The 22,535-nt window shown below is 57.3% G+C and overlaps 7 protein-coding genes across 7 annotated transcripts; 2 read left to right on the top strand and 5 right to left on the bottom strand.

Moving 5' to 3' along the window:
• Nucleotides 1–1,721: 1,721 nt before the first annotated feature.
• Nucleotides 1,722–2,778, bottom strand: P884DRAFT_202401 (uncharacterized protein; the record flags this gene model as incomplete). The annotated part of the gene is made up of 3 exons (XM_069438427.1): nucleotides 1,722–1,994; nucleotides 2,092–2,347; nucleotides 2,411–2,778. The coding sequence occupies 3 exons, from the start codon at nucleotides 2,776–2,778 to the stop codon at nucleotides 1,722–1,724; spliced, it is 897 nt and encodes a 298-aa protein (XP_069296929.1).
• Nucleotides 2,779–3,565: 787 nt separating this feature from the next.
• On the bottom strand, nucleotides 3,566–6,446 carry P884DRAFT_270565 (uncharacterized protein; the record flags this gene model as incomplete). The annotated part of the gene is made up of 5 exons (XM_069442364.1): nucleotides 3,566–4,431; nucleotides 4,506–4,585; nucleotides 4,701–5,697; nucleotides 6,163–6,244; nucleotides 6,348–6,446. The coding sequence occupies 5 exons, from the start codon at nucleotides 6,444–6,446 to the stop codon at nucleotides 3,566–3,568; spliced, it is 2,124 nt and encodes a 707-aa protein (XP_069296928.1).
• A 657-nt stretch (nucleotides 6,447–7,103) lies between these two features.
• On the bottom strand, nucleotides 7,104–11,411 carry P884DRAFT_225786 (muts domain V-domain-containing protein). The gene is made up of 5 exons (XM_069439627.1): nucleotides 10,991–11,411; nucleotides 10,892–10,939; nucleotides 10,670–10,838; nucleotides 8,207–10,614; nucleotides 7,104–8,127 (listed from the first exon to the last, which is right to left on the bottom strand). Exons 1-5 carry the CDS (start codon nucleotides 11,315–11,317, stop codon nucleotides 7,447–7,449), a joined length of 3,633 nt encoding a protein of 1,210 aa, XP_069296927.1. The 5' UTR covers nucleotides 11,318–11,411; the 3' UTR covers nucleotides 7,104–7,446.
• Nucleotides 11,412–13,263: 1,852 nt separating this feature from the next.
• On the top strand, nucleotides 13,264–15,549 carry P884DRAFT_202533 (uncharacterized protein; the record flags this gene model as incomplete). The annotated part of the gene is made up of 3 exons (XM_069438437.1): nucleotides 13,264–14,393; nucleotides 14,452–14,590; nucleotides 14,647–15,549. The coding sequence occupies 3 exons, from the start codon at nucleotides 13,264–13,266 to the stop codon at nucleotides 15,547–15,549; spliced, it is 2,172 nt and encodes a 723-aa protein (XP_069296926.1).
• P884DRAFT_330428 (mitochondrial carrier domain-containing protein) lies at nucleotides 15,507–17,343 on the bottom strand. Its single transcript, XM_069445687.1, has 10 exons — nucleotides 17,073–17,343; nucleotides 16,941–16,972; nucleotides 16,846–16,870; nucleotides 16,703–16,770; nucleotides 16,436–16,635; nucleotides 16,220–16,379; nucleotides 16,115–16,133; nucleotides 15,879–16,041; nucleotides 15,725–15,810; nucleotides 15,507–15,659 (listed from the first exon to the last, which is right to left on the bottom strand). The coding sequence occupies exons 1-10, from the start codon at nucleotides 17,132–17,134 to the stop codon at nucleotides 15,569–15,571; spliced, it is 906 nt and encodes a 301-aa protein (XP_069296925.1). The 5' UTR covers nucleotides 17,135–17,343; the 3' UTR covers nucleotides 15,507–15,568.
• Nucleotides 17,344–17,883: 540 nt separating this feature from the next.
• On the top strand, nucleotides 17,884–19,454 carry P884DRAFT_33092 (uncharacterized protein). Its single transcript, XM_069445706.1, has 2 exons — nucleotides 17,884–18,377; nucleotides 18,546–19,454. Exons 1-2 carry the CDS (start codon nucleotides 18,117–18,119, stop codon nucleotides 19,371–19,373), a joined length of 1,089 nt encoding a protein of 362 aa, XP_069296924.1. The 5' UTR covers nucleotides 17,884–18,116; the 3' UTR covers nucleotides 19,374–19,454.
• Nucleotides 19,455–19,708: 254 nt separating this feature from the next.
• P884DRAFT_278397 (uncharacterized protein) lies at nucleotides 19,709–21,847 on the bottom strand (the record flags this gene model as incomplete). Its single annotated transcript, XM_069443176.1, has 6 exons — nucleotides 19,709–19,843; nucleotides 19,949–20,288; nucleotides 20,377–20,488; nucleotides 20,588–21,076; nucleotides 21,190–21,474; nucleotides 21,568–21,847. 6 exons carry the CDS (start codon nucleotides 21,845–21,847, stop codon nucleotides 19,709–19,711), a joined length of 1,641 nt encoding a protein of 546 aa, XP_069296923.1.
• Nucleotides 21,848–22,535: the final 688 nt, after the last annotated feature.

Genomic DNA, 22,535 nt, shown 5'->3' with positions numbered 1-22,535 from the left:
GCGATTCGAACGGCGATTCGAATAGCGATTCAAAGGGCTTAACCGGCTCGAACGGCAATTAGAACAGCGATTGGAACAGCGATTCGAATAGCGATTAGAACGGCGATTTAAATAGCTACCAGAAAAGGCGATAATAAGCCTCTTGGCAAGTGCTAGAAGGGGTATATAAAGGGGATTGGCGATGCCTATAAGATCATCTTCCTATACGAAGTTCAAGTAGATAGATAGACGTTATACTAAGGAAAGTATCACCAGATTGAATTGAACTATACTATTTAGCTATTTGGCTATTGGAATTGTTGTTATTGCCTAGATGTTTCTCCTGTTCATGGGTAAATTTGGTGGTGGTTTGGGTGGAGGTTTGGCTGCGCGAGCAGGGTATGGATTACGTTATAAATAATTAGCGCGCATTTACTCGCTTTCTTAGGTAGTCTGCAAGGCCCTTTGTTGAACCTTGGAAGCCACCGCCACAGGAACTTCTTCTGATGTTCAAAGACTTTCAACTGCGTTTCATTCAAAGCCTTTGTTCCAAACTAGCTTGTAAGGTCCCTCGGCTCGCAGTTGAAGAAACAGAAACACCACGACGCCCCATGATGGACAGTGAGGGCTTCCGCCTAGCTCTTTTCTGCCAGATTCGAGTCAGGCGAACACGAACAATGGCCATCACGAACAACGTGCTCCAGGTAACCCATGACCGACCCTTTTGAAAGGTCTACATGCATCAGTATAAGAATCACTGCTCCTCTAATACCCTTTACTTGATATTACACTCTCCACGCAACTTAGCATATCCAGGAAGAGAAAAAAAAAAGGAAGAAACAGAAAGCAACAGGGCAGGACTCCTCACAAGTGATCTATATTACAACTCGCCCAACCCCATCACCACAGACTCGGCATATCAAGGCCCCTGACCAGAACGAACATCAACATGCCTTCTCCTTCTCCTTCTTCTCCCTCCGGCAGCACCGCGCCCTCGGTCCGCATCACGGACGACTACGGCACGACAACGACTCACGACCACACGCTCCCGCGTATCGTGGTGGACCCGCCCAAGGAGAACCGGGGCAAGTGCGGCGCAAGCAGCACTGCTGCGGCAGGTGTGCGAAACGGGGACAGGCTCGGCCCTGTCCACGCTGCCAAGACCAGCAATAAGAAGTGACGGCTGCCTATTCCCCTTCTCTAGCGATCAGGGAAAGGTGAGAGCGGGACGGAATGCCAGGCTGGTGCGTGATTGCATGTCCCAGATCTGGATGGGGGTCTTGGCGTGGATAAGGTATACTGAGGGATCCGTGAGATGCCGAGTTCATCTGGGTAGTAGAGGGTAGGAAAACATGCTGAGCTCCTTTATTGGCTTGCTTAGAAACAAGAAAGCCATGGCTGGCTGTGATTGGTGAATAGGGAAATGAAAAGGCGAGAGACGGCCACGAGTTTGTGCTGACACGTGGTTGACAAAGGCTAACCCTCTGCAGAGTGCCTAATTACGTACCTAATCAATTGAAGTGAGGATAGGATGAGATTCATGTGCTTGGTGGCCATGGAAGCCTAGTGGAGTGAACGACTGATTAAACAAAACTGCCAGCCAAGCACGTAGAATTTCTATTTTCCAGGCGGATGCTCTTTTGGAGAATGTCGTACGTACGACCACCTCTGTCCGGAACCGGAGACTACATGCGGTCTCCTTTTCCTGTCGGATAGCCCGCCATCGTCACCATCAACATCGTTTATGATGCATATCCCAGCAGGATCCTGGGGGCCGTGTTGGAGGAGTCCTTCGTCGTCGTCCACTCGTCGGGCTCCGGCTCGTCGACGTACTCGGTCTGGCCGACGGGGCGGTTCGCAACCCAGCGGACCAGCAGGTAGGCGTCCTTGGGGGGCTCGGGTCCCCGCAGGTCGAGCCGCCGCGACCGGCGCAGGACCAGCTTGCTGGACTTGCCGTCGAAGTGGACCTGCGTGATGCGCGCGAACAGGTCGCGATGGAGCGCGTAGATTATCCCCTATGTCTCCTTTGTTAGCGCACGTTGGGGAGAGGTCGCTAATGAAGAATGCCGGGTAGGTGTTCTCGGGGAAGAAGCGTAGGGGTCCAAAGCGTACGGGTTTGGTATGATGTCCGGTGTGTTGGCCCTGCTCTAGCCGGAACCTGACCAGCCGGACGGCGGAATGGACCTCGCTATACAGGACCTGATCACCAGGCGCAACGTTGGAGTCGGCCATAACGCACGCAACATGCGGCTTCGTTTTGTCGACGGGAAAAAAGGCAGCCACCGGCAGGTACTGCTCCTCAGGCATTCGCCGCTGGCGGAACGGGAGGGCCAGCCCCGTGCACTGTCTGATTTCCAAAGCGTCAGTGCTAAATCAACAGGGTGTCAGTCAGTCTTCAAAGGAATCCGCTCAATCAGACGGGGAAGCTTACAACCAGGGATCCCAGATCTCGTTGTCCATCTCGTACAGTTGTTCAAGACAGTGCTGAAACCACCTGAACTTGTATTCACCAAACTGCCATTCAGCGGGGGACATTTCTGGTCCGAGTCTATCCATCCATAATTCGTCGCAAGCAACTTCGGCGACGAGCTCTTCCGGGAGCCATGGTTCAAAGAAGCGGGGGTCGAAATCCCGCGTCCCGTCGTCGTCGACATCGAGTGGCTGGCGCACGGCAACCCCTAGATAATCGAGATGTTCTTGGTCAAGAAAAGGGGTATTGATCAGTTCAAGCTTCTCCGAGATCTGAAGAACCTTGAACAACTGTTCCTGCTCAAGCGCGGCGCGTCGGATTTCCTCCATAGTGCGCAAAATATAAGTTAAGCAGGGACGGGTACACGCCGAGTTTGACTCTGAATGTTGGTGCGTGTGAATGGGAGCGACAAGTTTCTGTTAGGCGACGATTGTGGCCCAAAGCGGACGAGAAAGCTGCGGGTTCCGAGTTCAAGAGCTGCGGATTTTCCTTCCCTGTAGGGAGTATTTTTGAGATGGTCGCCTGGCTGCCTCGCAAGGCATGCCCGCGCACCCGCCGAACAAATCACAGGCAGGCGCCCGCACTCAATCTCTTCCAAGAGTACGATTGGGTGATATAGAGAAATGTCGGTCCCAACACACAAACAAACAACAAGGGTTCAGAGCGATCGCCCAGTCAAAGCTTGCGGGCACGGAACGCCTACAGTGTACGGATTATTCCGGATGCTCTGGAATCGGGAAGCCCTACAGAGTAATCCGTATGGGACAAAGAAGTGGGAACTTGGCACTGTGCGCCATTTCGTTCTGATGGCCTGCATTATGCGACCGCTCTCCACATTCATGCCATCATGCCATAGTGATTGAGATTCGAAGAGCGTGGGAGACACTTTATTTAAGGTAAAGTTCGTGAAAAAAGAAAAAGCGAGAGCGAGAGCGAGAGCGAGAGAGAGAGAGAGAGAGAGAGAGAGAGAGAGAGAGAGAGAGAGAGAGAGAGAGAGAGCGAGCTAAAGAACACGACTAATAGCTGAACGACAGAACGATGAAACGACAAAAAGCCAAAAAAACATGATGACAACAGACAGAACGACGTTAAGGCCAGGGCTCGTCAAGGCTGTTTCTACTTGGACGATCCGCTACTGGCAGAGTGAGAGTGCGAAGATTCATTGATGTGCAGCTCTATCATCAGGCCGAGGAGCCGACGGACGAAGACCTGCATGTTCTCTTTGTCGAACGTCTTCCAGGGACCGAAGCGGTGCATAACCAAAAAGCCGTCAATCTTTGGGAGGTCTGGAGTTTGAACCGGTTTTTTCGGATTGTCGCCGACGCTGGCCTGCTGGGTCGCCCGAGCCTTGGCCCTCGTCACTGGCCCGCTATCCTCTGGCTGGTCCGACTTCGTTGCCGACCGTATTGCCAAAGCGCCCGAGATGCCAGAGGTGCGTGTTGTCACCCTCGGCTGGTCGCCACCGCTGGCCTGGGGCGGCTGCTTCTTTTCCTCACCCGCGGGGGCATTTGCTGATCCACGCGACCCTCGAGAGGGACTGGTCGAGCTGCTACGCTGTGACTGGTTTGAAGCCGGCGGCCTCAATGTCTTGCCCGAGCCACCGTCGGCGCCGGTCGTAGAATGGCCCGCGCCCAACTGCGAGGCATGTTGGGTCGCCCCAGGCTGGGCCCTCGTGGTGCGCCCGCTATTCGCGGGCTGGCCGGTCTTGGTTGCCGACCGTGCCGTCAGCGTGCCCGAGGTGCCGGTCGAGCTGCTGCGCTGTGACTCGCTCGATGCTTGCGTCTCCGGTGTCCCGCCTGCGCGGCCGCCACGGGTCGACTGATTACTTACCAGGGATGACTCGGCCTTCTGCCGACGCGACCTCTCGCTGAGAGCTGCCTTCACTGCCGGGTCATTCCATCCTATAATATTGCCTTCCACGCCCATCTTTTCGATCTGGTCCAGAAAGGCTGGCGAACCGAGCGTTTCCTCGAAGTTGCTTGCTAGAAGATCAGGACGCGTATGCTTCAAGGGAGGCGGTCTCGTCGTCGTCATGCCGCCTTTAACGGGGCGTTACGGATGTACTCCTCATACGCCTGTCCATACTCGCCGATGATGATCCATATCTCGTCGCGGGTTTGGGAAATCATCAGTCGCCTGAGGAGTCAGATGCACGGCGGTTAGCAATGGCGTTTTCTGTGAAAAAGTGGGGTGGAAGGACGTCGATGGAGAATAAGGTATCACGTCTCTCGCGTTGCTTGGTGGTGCTTACCTCTTTCTACCGCTGGCAGAAGCTTGGAGAAGTCCAACGTGGCTCTGGCTGTTGCAAATCCAAGCGGCCATCTCAGCCGCCTCTTGTCTCTCAGTCGGCACCTGGATGGAACTCTTTACGGCCGACTTGGCTTCACAGATGGCCAGCGGCCGTGACAGGCCGCCTTCAAGCGCTCCATTGCACAGGTAGCCGTCCATTCGCGCCTCTAGCAAGACGCTTTCGTCGTATCTCTTTGTATCTTGATTTGCCGTCGGTACCTTGAGGTGCAAGGCCATCCGGGGCGGAACCCAGTGCAGCGGTTCGAAGTTCTTGTGGAAGAGCTGCGTCACCGCTTGGAGCAGCAGCAGCAAGGCCGTGTTCACGTACGCCTCGTCTGCCGATGGCCTGTTCTCTGCAGTACCTCTGGCTGCCGGGTACGATCTCGCCGCCGGCGTCGCGGAGATTGGAGGGATCCCAGACGTGGACGGCTGCGAGGGCAAATCCGCCCCCTGCGGCTCCTGCTGCTGCGGAGGTGTCACTGGTCTGGCGCTGCTGGTTCCAACCAGAGGTCCCGATCCAATCCGAGGTTTGAAAATCTTGGACCTTCCTTCATTGTCACCTTTTGTGTGTGTGATGGCCATGACCTGCCAGTACCGCACCATGGCAAAGTAACCGGAGGCAGGAGACGGATGCAGGTACTCCGGGTCCCCTTGGCGCCTCTGAAATTCATGCAGGTATTGGTCCAGAGGGGCGAGTTTCTGGGACATCAACCGACTTGCCCATTCATCAGCTGTGTGGGAAATGAATCCCTTGTACCCGGTCTCCTTGTCGTCTCTGAACAGTCTCGTGAAGCTTTCGATGTGGGTCCCGTTGTACCGGTACCAGATTGTGCGGAGGTGGAGGTACTCTGTGTGAGTAATATCCGATCCAGATTTATCGAAGAGGCAATCCGAGACGGCAAGTTGGGTGAGCCTTCCATGTCGCTTGACCTCGTCTCGGATATCTTCGTCTTCTCGGACTGCCGAGGCCCATTCGTTGATGGTTGACAGATAGGAGAGAAAGGTGATATCAAGACGTGGTTAGATGAACGCCGACCTGCGGTGTTGCTCTAGATCTGATCTCTGTTGCTGGGGGTTGCGTAGATTGACAGATAGGACAGAAAGGTGATATCAAGAAGTGGTTAGATGAACGCCGACCTGCGGTGTTGCTCTAGATCTGATCTCTGTTGCTGCTGTTCGTCATCCGTCCAGACAAGCAAGGCGCGGAGATGTGAACCTTCTTATCCTCTTTCCGTCGCCGATGGTCTTTCTCTTTGACAATCCCTCTCAGGAACTCCTGAGCCGTTCTCGAGGACGCCGCCTGGGTTGTCCTCCAGGTTGACCTTGGTGCTTGAAACAAGACAACCCAGGAAAACGGGCCAACGTGGCCAAGATGTCACTATCTTTAGGACGGCTCTGACCACAATCATCCATACGCAACACACATTCCACCTTCCAGGAGGAGGCTGAACGGAGGGCCGACAAGCGGCGCAGCGGACGCTTCACCTGGCCGGGTGCTGGCGTGGCCTGCGGCGGGAAGTTTGGCTTCAGAGTGTCGATTTGCGGGAGGGCGGCCCCTGAGACCCGATCGGATCAGGACGAGATTGCTGGACGAGATGCCATAGCTTACGCAGCCCACCATCTGCACCAAGACATCCGCCTTTTGCTCTCCTCGAAGAGCCTGAAATGGCGAGAGAAGGGTTGTGGTGTGCTGGCGTTGCGTCCCCATCGTGAATCATAAAACGCTCCCAAGACGGGCACCATCTCGTAAGCTACTGCTCTTAAATAGCTCGGTCGATAGGGAGATAATAGGTAAATAGTGCGCCGCAGACAGACTCTCTCCACCACCGTCGGATACTCGCTCCTCTCTCAGGTCTCAACTGGAACGAAGCCGGAAACAGAATACAGACATTCAACCCACTGACTGACCATGTGCTGTCGTACTGCGGCGCAAAAAACGTTGGCGTTTTTGCGCCCCTAATTCAGCCCCTGACCCGACTCTGCAGCCGCGAGTCGTCTCAAACGCCGCCGGACAAGGCCAGCCAACATGCGACGCATTTGTGCGGGATGGCCGGCTGCACTTGGCCGAACACCTCAAGGGACTCTCCAAAGACGCCAGATCATGTTTGGGATCTCGTCGCGTCGGGGGCGGCCAGCTTTGGTGGTCTGTTGGGCTGCCGTTCCGGAGCCTCGGGACCGCCCGACGTGTTCGATTGGGCAGCGCCTCCAACAAACCTCACCAACCGGCCAGCGCTACGGTCCCAATGACACAGCTGGCAGGACATGCCGGCCTGTGGCGAAGGCAAAATCAGAAACAAGATGGGCAAAAAGTGTTCTCGGCGCTTCCCGAGTCTTTGCCGAAAGGGTTGCGGTCGCAGGTTGGCTTCCATCGGTTCTGCCTTTCGCAGCCGTACTAAGAAGTCCCCAAGGAGGCAACAAGATCAGGTCCGTGTCCCAGATCAAGCAAGTCCGCCATGTATTCCCTCCATTACATTACTTCCCGTCCCTTCCAGGGACGCCGACTGAGCCTCTGCTGAAGCTAAATTGTTTTGCCCACGAAGCAATTATGTACAGTTGCAACCGTTTCTATGAATAGCAGCAGAGGAGCATCCAAGATACCGTTATTCCCTGCAACCGTTAAGCCGAGCCTCCCGCAACAGCAGATAAGCATCTCCAGCAATCAACCGTAAGCAACTTCCCTGGTTAAGCGTCGGAACCGTTTCTCCTCCTTAGAGCGCCTCGATAGCCCTCAACAAGACCTCCAATCCCCTCTCCCCCACTCCTTCTTCTCCGTCTTCCCGCAACAGGCTCGCCACGTCGCTCTGCACGCCCAGCGGGATGTAACATCCGAGCTTGGCCTGCTCCAAGCTCTCCTTCAGCCGGCTGGTGTGCTCCCACGCCCGGGCGGCCACCTCGGCGCGCTCGATCACCCGCCCGGGAATCCCGCACATGGCCGCGCAGTGCATGCCGAACGACCCCTCCGCCACGCCGTCCTCGAGCCGATACAGGAACGTCACCCGCTTCCGCTCCTCGTCTACGTCGATCTGCATGCGGCGGGCCCGGACCTCCGGGTGGTGCGCAAATTCGGCGGCCAGGCTGTGGTAGTGCGTGGCGAAGAAGCCGACGCATCCGATATGGGACGCGACGTGGTGCAGCACGGCCTGCGCGACCGCGACGCCGTCGTACGACGACGTCCCGCGCCCGAGCTCGTCGAGGATCACGAGAGACCGAGGCGTCGCCTCGGAAAGGATCTTTTTGGTCTCCGACAGCTCCACGAAGAAGGTGCTTTGGGCCGCGAAGATGTTGTCGTTGGCGCCCAGCCGTGACATGATGCGGTCGATAGGGGTAAGCCTGGCGGAGGACGCCGGGACGTAGCAGCCTATTTGCGCCATGATGACGGCGATGCAGGACTGCAAAAGGCCCGGCGGTTAGCGACGCGTTTGATGGGATACGGGAGGGAAAAAGGAAATTTGGGTCTCGGTAGCTTACCATGCGGAGGATGGTCGACTTTCCCGCTGCGTTTGCGCCCGTAAGAAGATTGATCTTCGCCTCGTCGCCGCCGAGCTTGATGTCGTTGGGTATGAAGTCAGCAACGGTGTTTACCATGCACGGGTGGCGGAGCTCCTTGAACTCGATCACGCTCCGGTCGTCATCGACAAACACCGGACGGCAACTGGGTGTGCCGAGAGCGGACGAAGACTTGGCGAGGCTGATCAAGCAGTCTAGCTGCGCGATGATGCGGATCGCTTGCAGCCAAATATCGTAATCGACGTCGAACCGCTTGAAGAACCTCGACGCTACTTCTTTCACAATTTGGGAGTGCGTCTCCTCGGCCTCCTGGAGCTCTCGCACAAGGTCCTCTAGTTCCCTGAAGTAGTAGCGCTTGACGGTCGACGTGGCGGACATCTGCCGCCAGCTCGCAGGGACCTTGACCGCTTTGGGGACCTCGATCTGGTAGATCTCCTTGCCTACGTCGGTAAACTTGAGTGTCTTGCACTTGAGAGCCGTCTTCTGTCTCTCAAGCAGGGCATGCAGCTCGTCCCTGATCCGATCAAGCTCGTTCAGGCTGTTGTCGAAATCCTCCTCAATGCCCTTCTCAGGGATGAGCAGTTTTTCGTCCCGGGCCTTCCTCCGATCGAACGCAGTTTCCCAATACCCCAAGGGTTCTTTGAGATTGGGCATAGAGGCAATGAGTTTGTCGACCAGGCCGTTGCCGCCGCCGAAAGCGCCCAGTAGCCCCATTACGTAGTCAATCTGCTCGAATCCTTCGAGAACGCGGACAAAGTCTTCCGGCCGGCATGCACCGGCGTGAATACGTGAAATCAGCCGCTCGAGGTCCGGCATCTTGGCCATCTGGGACGAAAACTGCTGCAGAATGCTGCGGTCCGCGTTAAGCATGTCGACCGCGTCGAGCCGCTCGTTGATCTTCTCAATGCTGCACAGCGGGTGACAAACCCACTGGCGGAGGAGGCGCTTTCCAAACGGAGTAATACACCTATTTAGAAGATTGAACAGTGTGCCTTCAGGACCGCCGTTGACCGTGTTTGCAAAAATCTCGAGGTTGATCAGGCTCTGGCCGTCCAGGATCAAGGTGCCGTTCCGGTGGATCGGGCTGTACCACGTAAAGTTGCCTTGAGACAGTAGGCTCTGGTCGAGTTTCAGGAGGCGCAAGTAGTGCGTTAGGCCTCCGAGAGCTGACATGGCCAAGTCCTTGTGCTTCGCCTCGTTGAGCTTCTCGGGCCACACCCCCTCCTTGCCCTCTTCGGTGCTAAAATACCCGCCGCATTCCAGCTCCCGTCTGGTGAGCTCGGCATCCCAGAACTCGGTGCCCGGCTTCAGGTAGTTCCAGATGGTGGTTGGTCCGGTATTGTTCTTCAAGATGCGCAGGGCCCTGGTGGACAAGCGAGACTTCTCCAGAAGCAACTCACGAGGTGACGTCTGAGCAACAAACGTTTCGAACTTTGTCAGATCCACGTCATCCTCAAATTCAGAGAGGAAGAACTGGCCCGTCGCGGCATCGACAAATGCGATGCCAAATGCGGGCTTATCATTGACCACGGATTCCTTGATAGCCGCGCAGTACGTGGCCATGTCATCCTGCAGCATACTGCCGTCCACAAGAGTCCCGGCCGTGAGGATGCACGACAGCTCCCTGCGGATGACCTTGTCGGCCTTTTTCGCATTGCTCTCGCGCTCACGCATTTCCTTGCCCAGGGCGGACTCCATCTGATCGACGCGTGCAACCTTGTAGCCCTTGGCCACGAATTGGTTGACCCACATGTCTAGCGAGCTTTCGGGAACGCCGACCATGCGCATATTGACGCGGTCCGTAAGCTTGAGGTCGAATAGCTGGTGCCCGATTGTGGCATCGTTCTCGTAGAGCTCGTAGAACTTTCCCTTCTTGAAGAAGACGATGGTATCCCAAAGGTTCTTCTTGATGTCCCAGTATTGCTTCTCGAATGGCGAGAATCCCCGCTCGGCCATTGGGGGTATGTAGATCGACGTGGGATCAAAATCCGGGTGCCCTGGGGGGTTTTTGTTGCTATCTAGAATGTTGGCTAGCCACGGGTATCGTTCCTCGGGTTCCTTTGTGTGCGCTTTGGGTTTCGGCTTCGGCCCTGATGGCTTTTGCGTCGGAGGGACAGCCCGAGACGCGGGCTCACTGGGTCCGATGCTATCCGGGTCATACTTCCATTTCTGCGCGGTCGACGTGGACGGCGGGATATCCAACATCTCCTCATCATCAACCGCCGGCGGGGATCGCATATCAGGACTGGGTGAAGAAGAAAGATTGGCCTTTTTCCGTGGGCCAGTGGACTTAACTGCCCCGCGCTTCCTCTTCTTTGTCCGAGAGGGCGCGTCGGAATCGTCCGAAACAACGAAGTCCGCCAGGTCATCTGGCCCAGACTGTTAGCTTTGGATATTCCATAGTGTCGGGACAGGTAGGACTACCATCATCTTCCTCATAATCATTCTCGTCGGCCTCGTATGTGTCTCCGTCGTCCTCGTCAGCAACTGTCGCGCGGGGCCGCCGCTGTCTGGACCGTCTCGCCTTCAGCGTAGCGAAGATTTCGTTGTCATCCTCATCGGAGGATTCGGCATAGTTGACAGTCTTTTTTGCCTGAAAGGTATTAGCAAACAAGCTCGAGCGTGGTTGGATGGGCAGGTGGGCACCTTTCGAGATGGGCTGCTGTGTAGGGTTGCCTCTTCGTCGGCAACAGACTTCTTGAGGTTAGCTCGTGTATTGCACGAGGAAACGTCTGCAGTAGGCACCTTGACTGTAGTCGTATCTCTGTTTTCTTGAGAGCTCGAGGGCTCGATAGCATCACTGCTTGGGAGGGGTGTGACTGTCGTGGTACGCCTTGCGAGCATCGAGTTGACTCTGGTGGTCTCTTTTAGGCATCGCGGCGACGTGTCTCTCTTGCTTGTGGAAGCCGGCTTCGTGGATGGCGAAGAGCTGGCCCCATTGGTGCTTCCGGCTCCGCCTGTCCTAGAGAAGAAACCGAGGATGCTCTGTTGCTTGCCCGTCGAAGGCGCCTTCTTTGCAGTGGTTGGTATTTTTGCGGGAGTGCGGACGCCAGCAGCCGATTTCTCTCCCATTGTGCTATTTTTAAGGACTTTGTAAGAGCATTCAACTGCATAACAAGAAAACTAAGTTTAAATCGAGTAAACACACGTATGGGAAGCAGTCTTGTGGAAGCTGGTGATGCTGGGACAACTTTAAGTGGAACGCGAAGAAACGCGACATGCTGCGGGACTCGCGTTTGTGCCAAGCGCAGCTGCCGAGCCAGTGACATGCCCCACGCGGCACCTTCAGGGTCCGCCCTGCGATCAACAGCACCTGCTACCATCAAGACCCCGGCTTTCACATTGAATATACTTGGTACTCGGGAAGAAATCCTCATTACCGCTCGGACGAGATTGCGCAGTGCAAAAACGGCTACCTATTCTGAGACAACAACGGTGGCAAGCATAATATTTCCAACCACCTTGTTTTTGTCCATTGTGCATCTCTCGATCAAGATCAAAACTCAACCGGCCACAGCCAGTCGCAAGTTCAATTCAAGAGCCATCAACGACAGCCGCCAGATACCTTGTTATATCAGCTACTCCATATTCTTTTGGGGGCTCCGCACTATCACGTTCTCCCCACAATGCTACAATGCTTCAGTTGGGATGCATGGCCGGCCAAGGAACTAAACGGAACTAAGGCACGTAATCCAGGATCCGTACAGTATACATATCCACATCTCTCTTTATAAAAGGTAGCACAATATTTTTTCGTTTTCTGAAGAGAATATTTCTTATTTACTTTGTACCATGGATCAAGACTTCCAAGACCAACGCCGCCCCGAGGCCCCTGTGTTGCAACTAATGGGTCTACACTATACGACTGTGTATGTTGTACTCCGTACTGTACAGTACATCCATGCGTACAGTACTCCGTACTTCTTGTATGTATTATACACTATACACAACGCAAAGCAGGAGGGGCATGTGACGCGGACATCGACCATGAATGCTCCGTCTCCTTCTCCGCATCGATCCGACCGTCGTCCGGGTTTGGCACTGGACGCCCAGACAGGCAGAATTTGCCCGGATGCCCAGATACCCATGGCGTGGCCGAGGCGGGAGAAACCGATAGGCTGGCGCTGGGCACGGGTAAATCCTCACCGGACAAGAGGGCATGTAACAGGCGACGCAGGAGGTCGACCAGGATTCGAACCTGGAAATGATGTGAACATGGGGATGCAACGTTTGGCTAACGGAGCATGAGCTGCCGGCGCCGCATCAACCTTCAATGATAAAAATCATTGATGCGTTCGCGGGGGGAGGCGGAACCGTCTCCAAAAAAAAAAAAAAAAAAAAAAAAAGACGACGCCGTAAAGCGAAAGCGATCGGAGAATTGTTTTAGTTTGTTTCTCCAGCTCCAACACAAAGCTGCTCGCAACGGAAGGGCAGGAAGTGAACGCTGAGGGGGTTCCCCGAGCCCGCCCCGGACACAGCTGTCAATCGCCGCTTGTCAGCTGCCATCGCCCAGCCTTCCCCCGGATTACCCCAACGTCCCCGACCCTCTCCCCGCGACTCCCAGCGGCTCGGCTGCCCTTGGTGCGACTCCTCCCCACAACAGGCCCGAGGCGGGGATTTGAGCGGTCGAAGAAAGAGAGCCACACGGGTTGCGCGTGTGCGGCGCAGAGATGGTTGCCGACGTGATGGACCGGTCGGACAGTGTTACCGTCGCTACTGACGGCGCCCGCGACTCACCAAAGGACCAGAACAGCCGCAGGGCGGCCGCTTGCCTGGTGTGCCGCCGATCCAAAATCAAGTGCGAAAAGGGCCGCTCCAAGGATGACGACCGCTGTCACCGCTGTCTCCAGCTTGGAGTCCAGTGCGTGCGTCCCGACTTCCACGTCGGCCGCCGGAAGGGAGTGAAAAAGTTAGCTTCGCACCTCATCTCTTTATCGTTGTTCTTTTTCTCGTTTCTATATATTTTTTTCTCTATTCTCTATGTATTCTCCATGCAATTGAGACGGCTACTGACGTGTATGCACAGCAAACGTACGGGACTGGAGAAGGCGCTGCATCAAGTGGAGCAAGCCCTCAGACGGACCAGCTCCGGTGCCGAAGCTACCAAGATTGTCTCGGAGCTCAAAGCCCTCCTGGGCCCCGGGCCCCATGGGCCAATATCGCTGCTTAATCACGACCAATCCCGGACCAGGAGTGCGGAACCTCGCCGGGAATCCAAGCAGGGCGACATCCCCTTGCCGGATGCCTCCTCGGATGCCGGCGACAGCTCGACCTCGGATCAGGATGCCATGAGTGTGCCGCAAGGATCGACGCCGTCTCAGGGCCATGTTGCGGAGGAGAGTTTGGCGGTCGACGACGCCGAGAACCCTCTCCAACTGCTCGCGCGGGCATCGGATCTGCATGTCTCACCTAAGTCAGGGGCCGACCACGTGGCGGCGGAGCACATGTCTCACCAACGAACGCGCCAGAACAAACAAAGCGAGAAGATATCCGAAGTCGAGAAATTCTTCAAGCTCAGCCAGTTCAGCCTCGACACGGGGCCGGACCTGGACCCGATCAACCTCGGCCTGGTCACGGCCGAGGAAGCCGAAACACTGTTCAACTTCTTCCACCAGAACCTTGCCCACACCCGCTGGGGCCTTGACCCGGCCCTCTACACAGCCTCATTCACGCGCTCCCGCTCCGCCTTCCTCTTCACCTCCATCGCCGCCGCCGCCGCCCTCTTCATGCCATCCGCCTCGGCACTCTCACGGCGGCTGTCCAACCACTGCAAGACTCTCGTCAACCGCATCATCCTCGACCGCTATCGCTCCGTGGAGATTGTGCTCGCGTTCATGGTCAACGTGCCCTGGATGTTCCCCGGCAAGCACAGCACCGACGATGAGACCTGCTGGTACGTCTCGATGGCCACGACCATGGCACTCGACCTGTCGCTGCACAAAATCCTGGTGCCGGTCGCGTCGCTGAGGGATGGCGTTTGCGGGCGCGCCGGCAGCTACGGGGGCATCGCGCGCGCGGATTGCATTGACCCCAAGGTGGCGCTGGCCCTCGACGGGTTCGCCGACGTGGACCCAAACTCCGAGTTTGGTATGAGACTCCTGAGGAGGCGGGAAAGATGTTGGATCGCTCTGTTCGTGCTGGAGCGAGGGTAGGTGTATCCACTTCCAGAGGCCCGGAAAAACGGCAGGCGGCTAACGCGACTCTAGGATGTGCCTGGCGAGGGGCCGCTGTTACACTCTACCCATCACTCCCATCCTTCGCGGGTGCGATCAGTGGCACCTTTCGAATATCGCGGATGCCATGGATGGGCATCTGGTGTCGATGGCGGTCTTACGAAGGGACCTGGTAGGTTTGGCGGGGAAAACTGAGTCTGTATGGGGAGCCCGGCTGACCAGGTGCAGGATGAGCTCTTTTCCTCAATCAGGACCCTCTGCGACGAATCAAGGGACGGCCGGGTGGACGGAGCCATGGTTGCACGATCAATTCAGATGATGATAGAAAAGTTCTTTGACGAGTGGCATGCCAAATGGGGCATCTCCATCGGCAGCGGGCCCCAACACCGGCTACCCCCTTACGTCCAGATCCTAGTCACGCACACTCGCCTCTCCATCTACAGCACAGTCATCAACCACCCGACGGCCCCGACCGAGGTTCGCCACTTCTTCCACGCAGCGGGGCTCTCATCAGCCCTGAACGTCATGCGAGCCGCGATCCAGGGCGAAGGGCAGCTGTCGAGCATGCCCAACAACACGGCGATCATGATATCCTTCGCGGCGTGCTTCGCGTTGCGCTTGAGCGGCCAGTTTGCGGGCAATTCGAACCTTGCGCCCAGCGTCTGGACGCTGATTGGGGAGACGGCCGAGGTTCTGGAGCGCATAGGCTCGACTACGGAGCATCGCAATGGCATGTCGACGCTGTATGGCAAATACCTCAAGTACATTGTCAAGAAGGCTGCTGCTGCTGCGCCCGCCCCGTCTGAGAACGGGACGAGGCCGCGTGCGGGGACGCAACCGGAGATGCTTTCTCGCCACCACCCGGCGGCCACGTACGCGCGAGGGAACAACGCTCGCGCCAGCTTCGATGTGGCCGACACTATCCACCCTAGCCCGCCCGTCTCGAACTTCATGGAGCCGCCGCTGTGGTCGGAGCCGGTCCAGTTCTCGTCCATGTCTGACGACCAGATCGTCGAAGCACTGAGCAGGGTCAATAACGAGTTCGACCCGGGGCTGAGCATGTACCCTTGGGACGACGCTGCTGCTTTGGACTGGCTAAATTGGTCTAATCTACCTGACTTTGGAACCTGAGTACAAATGTTTGCCCAAGTCAAGCCGTTGCACGGGCGGGCGTCGAGGCCGTCAGATTGACCAGGTCCTGCAACTTCTCCATGAACACAAATGTCAAGACGGTATGTGGCCTGGTCGGGTGTCAGTTAAACGCCGAGGCTGGGAAGGGTAAGGGGAGGGGAGGGGGCTCACTTACGTCAATCTCAGCCATGCGGGCGTCCATCCTTTCATCAAGAACACCGGGCCCTCCCGACTCAGGCCTTCTTTTACCACTTGCATCGCCTAGGGACAAAGTCGAGTCAGCGATCGGCTCAATAGGGGCATGCCAGATGGCGGTAGATTGTACATACAGTGGACCCCTTTGCGGCATTTTGTATCCGGCTCTTCAACACATCGGCGGGGGCGCACGCGGTCGTCGCCACCGTCCCAGCGAACAACGAGGCAAGCGCATGCGTCCGGATGTCGTCTCGAAGATTGGTCCTCGAGAGGATGGTTCGTTTCGCTGCGGCATATCTGGGCGCGCAAGGTCAACAAACACCTTTCTGCCTCGCCCGTTTTCAAAGGTTTTTCTTGGGTTACTCCTTACGGCGCGATCTGAGAGACATCTTGGCGAAGCGTGTCAGCGCGCGTACACACACACACACACACACACTGTATGTAGCTTGGATCGAGCGACGGGGGGTTGCCTTACTCATGAGCACGCTCCTAACAACGTTCGCAGACAACCCCCTCCCAAACACCCTGATACCCTCCTCTTTTCCGATGCGGTACAAGCCGGTCACCGCGTCGGAGTATCCAAAGCGTTCGGGGATCGGCTTGGCGGCATCGGCGCACATGCGGACAAGGATGACCTTGCCGACACTGTTTTAGTGGTTCTGCCAGCAGAGCCGTTCCGGTGGCTGCTTACCTCTGTTGGGTTCCCGATCATGCCGGCCAAGCCCCCCGCAACCCCAGCACATGCGATGGTGGACGCGGTGGACAGCTTCGAAGTTCCTGACTTCTGCTGCATCTGCCGAGAAAGAATGTTGTACAGCCCGAAGCGGGCGGTCGAGTAGGTGGACTGGCGGAGGATGGACGCCGAGAGACCGGACCAGAGGGCGAGGACTCCTGTAGCGAGGCAGGACAGTCAGTTGGCCGGACGGTGGCGGGAGGCTCTCTTCGGGGCGGGACTGACCGTCGCGGAGGGCAAACTTGTAGAGGGTTGATAACATGGGGGCGCGCGTCTGAAGGACCTGCATCCGGCTGCAGGATAGGTATGTGTTAGATCGATCGGCGGTCCTGTACGATAACAAAGAGGGAGGGAATTCAGTGCCATACTATTTTGTAAGATCCAGGGGATGTGCTGGCGCAGGAATGTTAGAAGTGGATGTATACACAGTAGTTGCTCGGCTGCCTTAAGTTTAATCACCTACTGAAGCACACGGCCATGGAGGCTGCGGCTCCGCTGTTGTGAGGATGCAGTCATGCAGTTGTCAGGACAAAGACTCCAACATTTTTTTGCGGTCCAAGTAAGTCAGACAACGAACACGGAGAGGAGCACTCACCCCAGCCAAAACGGCTGCTTGGTTCCCTTCTGCCCGGCCATTGCTCCGCTCCGGCCCAGCATTCAAGAACAAACAACTCGTCAGGTTTCGGACGGGATGGCCTTGCCACGTTTGGGTTCACAACGGGAATATGGGGGACATATGCACCTAGGTTAAAGACATACATTACACGGCTCGCAGCTGTCAAGGAAAGCTCCCAGATCATCACGGATGTCTCTTAAACCCTACGCATACGGAGCCCCGGGGCCCTGATCTGCGACCCCCAACTCCTCCTGACGCGGCGATGCAAGCACAAATACCCCCGACAGGCCACGCGAGCCCCGACGGAGTGGGCCGACATAGCCGCTCTCAAGAAATGCGACAGGACATTCATGATTCCAAGATTCTAGACATGAGAAGAGGACCTTTGGTTCGCTATGCTACGGCTCTGTATCCCTTATCGCTCGCTCGCGTTTGACGTTTGACGGCGATGCCCCGTTACTGTACGCATCACATCGTATGTACATACATACGTTCATCACATGCCCGCCCATTCCCGGCACTGCAGGCACGTTCCAGGCTTCATAGTCATCAAATTCGCTGGTCTCGGCTGCCTCGTAGTGTACTACTAAGCATGTCTATACAACCACTTACACCGTTGTGCCCACTCCCCTTCCCCTCCCCCTCCCCTCCCTCCTTTTCGCAAGTGGGTCTCGGCCGATTCTTTTGGCTGCCGAGACGCGGGCGGCCAAGTGCGGTTAGTTACCCACTCCGATGGGGCCAGCGGTCGAGGTCATCGGATCAGGGGTCGCAAGCAAGGGTTCTCGGTCTCTTTCTTGTCTTCTCACCTGCCGGCAATCCGAAGATCGCAGACCAACCGATGATGCAACACTGCGGCCCACAGACGAATTGAGGCGGAACAAACACTTGGGAAGAGCAGACCTGAACTGCCGGAACTACCTTGCTGGGATACTGCCTTATTTTTTTTTAAAAAAAAATAACCTTGTTTTCTTTATCATTTTATTTTCTCTCCTTCAGAGCTTTTTTTTCTTCTCCAGACTTGGCATGCCAGATCCGGCGGCCAGGAACCGGAAGAGTCTGAAGAAGCGAGTCGACAAGAGGGCCGCTGCCGCCGCCTCCCGAGACATGTCGAAGCTCTCGCCGTCGCTCAAAGCGCTCATCAACGCGCCGTTCGCGCGGCCCGGCCAGGCGCCCGCGCCACGACACATTCGCGATGTGTACACGCGCATCGCGCACGAGGCTCGCGAGCGCAGGTACGGCGAGCGGCCGTGGGTGACTCTCTCCGTACGTTGGCTCCCCCTGCAGGTCTCCTAGCCGTTTCTTTCCCCTTCCTTTTCTTCTTCTTTTTAATCTTTTCGCCCTGCCCTCTATCCCCCCTCTGCCCCTGGAGATTCGATTCAGAAAAAAAAAAGGAGAAAGAAAAAAATAAACCATCCCAACAGAAAATAATAATAACCTTGGACGCGACCGCAGGCGGCAGCAACGTTCACGCTCAACTCGCCGGCCTCGCTGCTGGTCCTGCACGAGCTGGTGCCGGGCCTGAGCGGCGGGGTGCTCTCGCCGCTGGCGGCGGCCGAGCTGATCCGCGAGGTCGGGCTCAAGTGCATCTCGTTCAACGGCATCCCGCGCACCATCAACTGCCTGGGCGCCTTCAGGGCCGGCATCGCGCACCACCCCTGGGCCGCCGACCTGGCCGCGCGGGCGCCCTCGCGCGAGCTCACCCCGGCCGCCCTCCCGCACGTAGACGCCCGCGGCCGCGCCCTCTGGCGCAGCGTCTACACCCCCTTCGACGACAAGCTCGTCGCCAAGCTCGCCGACAGCCACCCGGACCTGCCCGTGCACATCCTCGGCAGCCACTACGGCCCGCTCCTCTCCGACCCGCCCCGGCCGCGGTCAGGGACCGCGCCCGCGTCCCCGGCGTCGCTGCCGCCCCCGGCGGAGGCGACGGTCGGGCGGAACCTGACGAGCGTGGTGGCGGTGGCGTGCCTGCGCGCGCAGACGGGCGTGGGGCCGCAGGTGCTCTCGCACGTCTTCGGCCTGCGCAAGGGCGTCGAGCAGGGCGCGCACCGGGACGAGGCCGCCGCGGCGCTGGGGCCCGAGCGCGGGCCGCCCGAGGCCGACGGCCTCGAGCGGCTGGCCTCGGACGAAGGGTGCGAGTGGCTGCTGCGGAGCGTCGACGCCATCGCCGAGGCGGTCGGGCCGAGCTTCGCGCGCTGGGACGGCCAGGGCCAGGGCCACGGCCAGGGCCAGGGCGAGAACGGGAGCGAGAGCGAGCGCGGGAAGGAAAAGGCCAAGTTATAGGCTGAATCTCATTTTTTTTTCCTCCCTCTTTTTTTTCTTCCCCGGTCTCACTTCGCTTTTGCTTTTTCGCTTTTTCTTATTTTTATACCTAGAGCGTGTGGGGAGGATGAGGCGACTGATGACTAGGGGAGTAGATCAGACCAGCGCTAATATGAAGTATGTATGTACATACATGTGTGCATTGGTAGTAGATACGAAGGTATGCCACATGCGTATATACATAGATGCCAAAACAAAAGCAGGAAAGCTACGGAATGCCATGCGCTCCACAACCATATCCTTCTGGCTCGTGACAAAGGTATCAAACAGGGGATTGCCCCCCCCCCCCCCCGGCGCTATTCCATAAGCTTGAGGTCTTCCGCCACCGTAAACGCCGCGTCCGTCTTGTTCTTCACCTCTTCCACCTCCACCCCCGGTGCAATCTCCGTCAACGTCAATGTCCCGTGCTTGCGGTCAACCTGGAAGACACACTTTGTATTCCCATGTCAGCACCGTTTATTTACACCCCATAAACGAACATCCTGAAACACAGCGACATCTTTCACTAGGAAAAGGGGGGAAACGAGGCGGCTCACCAGGTCAGTGATGATGGTGCTCACGACCCGCGCGCCCGTCAGCGGCAAGGTACACGTCTGGACGATCTTGCTCGAGCCGTCCTTGGCCACGTGCTCGGTGGCGACGACGATCTTGGTGTTGTCCGGGTTCGAGACGAGGTCCATGGCGCCACCCATGCCCTTGAACACCTTGCCGGGGATCATGTAGTTGGCCAGATCCCCCGCGGCGCTGACCTGCAGGGCGCCGAGGATGGACACGTCGACGTGGCCGCCGCGGATCATGCCGAAGGACTCGGACGAGTCAAAGGTGGCGGCGCCGGGGACGAGCGTCGTGGTTTCCTTGCCTGCGTTGATGATGTCTCTGCATCGCGAGACAACGTTAATTAGGAGAAAAAGAAGAGGGGGGTAAGAAGAGGGGAGAGGTTAGTGATAGGGAAAAGGGCCCTTACGGATCAACCTGGTCGGGGAGGGGGTAGTCGCCCATGCCGAGGATGCCGTTCTCGGACTGAATCCAGACTTGTTGGCCTGGAGGGAGGAAAGAAGGTGCCAGGGTTGGAATGCCTGAGAAGAAAGAGAAGAAGAGAAGAAGATGTTAGCTTTGCCGCGTCATCTCTCTCTCTCTCTCTCTCTCGGAGGCCGAGATTGGAGGGTCTCACTCACCGACTCCCAAGTTGACGTAGTAGCCCTGCTTGAGTTCCTTTGCCGCCCTCCGTGCGATGCGGTCGCGACGGACCTGGGCGTCGCCCTTGCTCTTGACCGCCTTGCCGTCGTCCCCTGCCGAGCGAGTCTTGAGAACCTCGATCTGGGACGGCTCGGTAGCCGGGACGATGCGGTCGACAAAGATGCCGGGGAGGTCGACGTCGTTGGGATCGATCTCGCCTACTTGGACAACGTTCTCGGCCTCGACAATGGCGAGTTTGGCAGCCTTGGCCATCAGGGGCGCAAAGGACTTGGTCGTGTAGCGGAACACGCAGTTGCCCGCCTTGTCCACCTTCCAGGCCCGCAGGATGGCCACGTCGCCGGGCAGGGCCGTCTCCATCAGGTAGGTCCGGCCGTTGAATATCCTTGTCTCGCGCGGCCTGCCGTACTCGACCACGTTTCCGTCGGCGTCGAACCGGACAGGGATAGCCCCTTGCTGTACGAGTGTATCTGTGTGGCTTCTGTTAGAGAAGATGGTGCTCCCCTGCTGCTGAAACGCCCGGTTTTTTTTTCTTTCCCCTTTCTTCTCCTACGTTGGTTTTTCAGGGGCTGCATTGACTTACTGCCGCCAGTTGGGGTAAAAAAGGCCGGGATACCGCTCCCCGCCGCTCGTATCCTCTCCGCCAGCGTCCCCTGGGGGCACAGCTCGACCGCGATCTTGCCCGTGAGGTACTGGCGCTCCAGCTTCTTGTTCGAGCCCAGGAAGGACATGATCATGCGGTCTACCTGCCCGTTTTCGGTCAGCAGAGCCAATCCCCCGCGCCCTTCGGCTCCGGCATTGTTGGACACGACGGTCAGCGAGTGGAGGGATTCGGGTCCTCGGTTCCGGAGTGCCGTGATGAGTGTTGCTGGTCTGCGTGTCAGCTCTCTCCGCAACAACCCACTTCCTTGGTCAAGGGAAGGCAAGCCGTCCGACTCCAGCCCGGACACGGAAAACTTACAGGCGACGCCGCACAAGCCAAACCCGGAACTCAGAATCACGGAACCGCTCTTGATGTCGGCAACCGCCTCGTCCGCGCTCTTCCACACCTTGGAGGCGGCCCTGTCAACGTCGGGGGCCGCAACCGACCGATGATGCCTCGATTGCGAGAAGCTCCTGGTGCAGCCGACGGCCAACCTTGTCCCTCCCGGCAGCAGCGGCGCCCCGAGCCCTCTGGAGACGCCACTGACAGCGACAGCCGCTAGCTGTCGGGAACAGGAACAGGCCTGTCGCGCCAACATGGGCGCCGTTCGCCTTGCTGCCCGCGCGACGCCAGCCATATTAAAATGTCTTTTGGGAAAAATCACTGCCAGGGAATGGTCTCTTCTCAGCTCGTCGACCAATTCTGAAACATTGAGCTTTGTGTATTTATTTTATTTAATTTTAATTTTTTTTTCTGTTTTGGACTTGAGCGGAGAGTTTTGGTCCTCGGCCCAGTGATGGATGGCGCCAACGGCGCAAGCTGAGCTGGGCGGCTTCTTGTTCTGCCAACCGGCGGATCGGCGCCAGGCCTAGGTCACAGAGGGACCGACGCGCCGGAGTTCAGATTTTGGCGCCGGGTCCGTGGCCGGTACTGCCCACTCAGCAAGCAGCTTCCCCACAAGAACGGTCTAGCTCCTTGCTGCCTGGGGGAACCGGCAGCTTGGCTCGGGATGCGATCTTGTCTACGGATTACATAGTGTACATACAGCGCCCCGCTTTCGATCCAAGAAATCCTGGGGCTTGTTTGCGGGCCGTGAGCGACGGCGCCACGCTTAATTATTAGTTGAGACTAGTTACTGGACTCCGTACGCTTAATACCGCCACATGCAACCCGCAAAAGCTTAGCGGATGTATGTCCCTCGGACATAAATAATACATGGTCAGGCTCGGCAAGGCAATTAGTCTCGTGAACAGTACATATTTTATCCCTATCCAAAAGATTCAGAG

Source organism: Thermothelomyces heterothallicus (assembly GCF_042370625.1).
Source record: "Thermothelomyces heterothallicus CBS 202.75 unplaced genomic scaffold P884_scaffold_14, whole genome shotgun sequence".
NCBI lineage: Eukaryota > Fungi > Ascomycota > Sordariomycetes > Sordariales > Chaetomiaceae > Thermothelomyces > Thermothelomyces heterothallicus.
This window is presented reverse-complemented; position numbering and strand designations above follow the sequence as displayed.

Coding starts and splice junctions, on each gene's coding strand:
- P884DRAFT_225786 (XM_069439627.1), bottom strand. CDS start 11,317: ATGGGAGAGAAATCGGCTGCTGGCGTCCGCACTCCCGCAAAAATACCA. Junction 10,839..10,891: donor ACAGCAGCCCATCTCGAAAG/GTGCCCACCTGC, acceptor AATACCTTTCAG/GCAAAAAAGACTGTCAACTA. Junction 8,128..8,206: donor AGTCGACCATCCTCCGCATG/GTAAGCTACCGA, acceptor GGCCTTTTGCAG/TCCTGCATCGCCGTCATCAT.
- P884DRAFT_330428 (XM_069445687.1), bottom strand. CDS start 17,134: ATGCTGGGCCGGAGCGGAGCAATGGCCGGGCAGAAGGGAACCAAGCAG. Junction 16,771..16,845: donor CCCCTGGATCTTACAAAATA/GTATGGCACTGA, acceptor CCTATCCTGCAG/CCGGATGCAGGTCCTTCAGA. Junction 16,636..16,702: donor CAAGTTTGCCCTCCGCGACG/GTCAGTCCCGCC, acceptor GCCTCGCTACAG/GAGTCCTCGCCCTCTGGTCC.
- P884DRAFT_33092 (XM_069445706.1), top strand. CDS start 18,117: ATGCCAGATCCGGCGGCCAGGAACCGGAAGAGTCTGAAGAAGCGAGTC. Junction 18,378..18,545: donor TACGTTGGCTCCCCCTGCAG/GTCTCCTAGCCG, acceptor ACGCGACCGCAG/GCGGCAGCAACGTTCACGCT.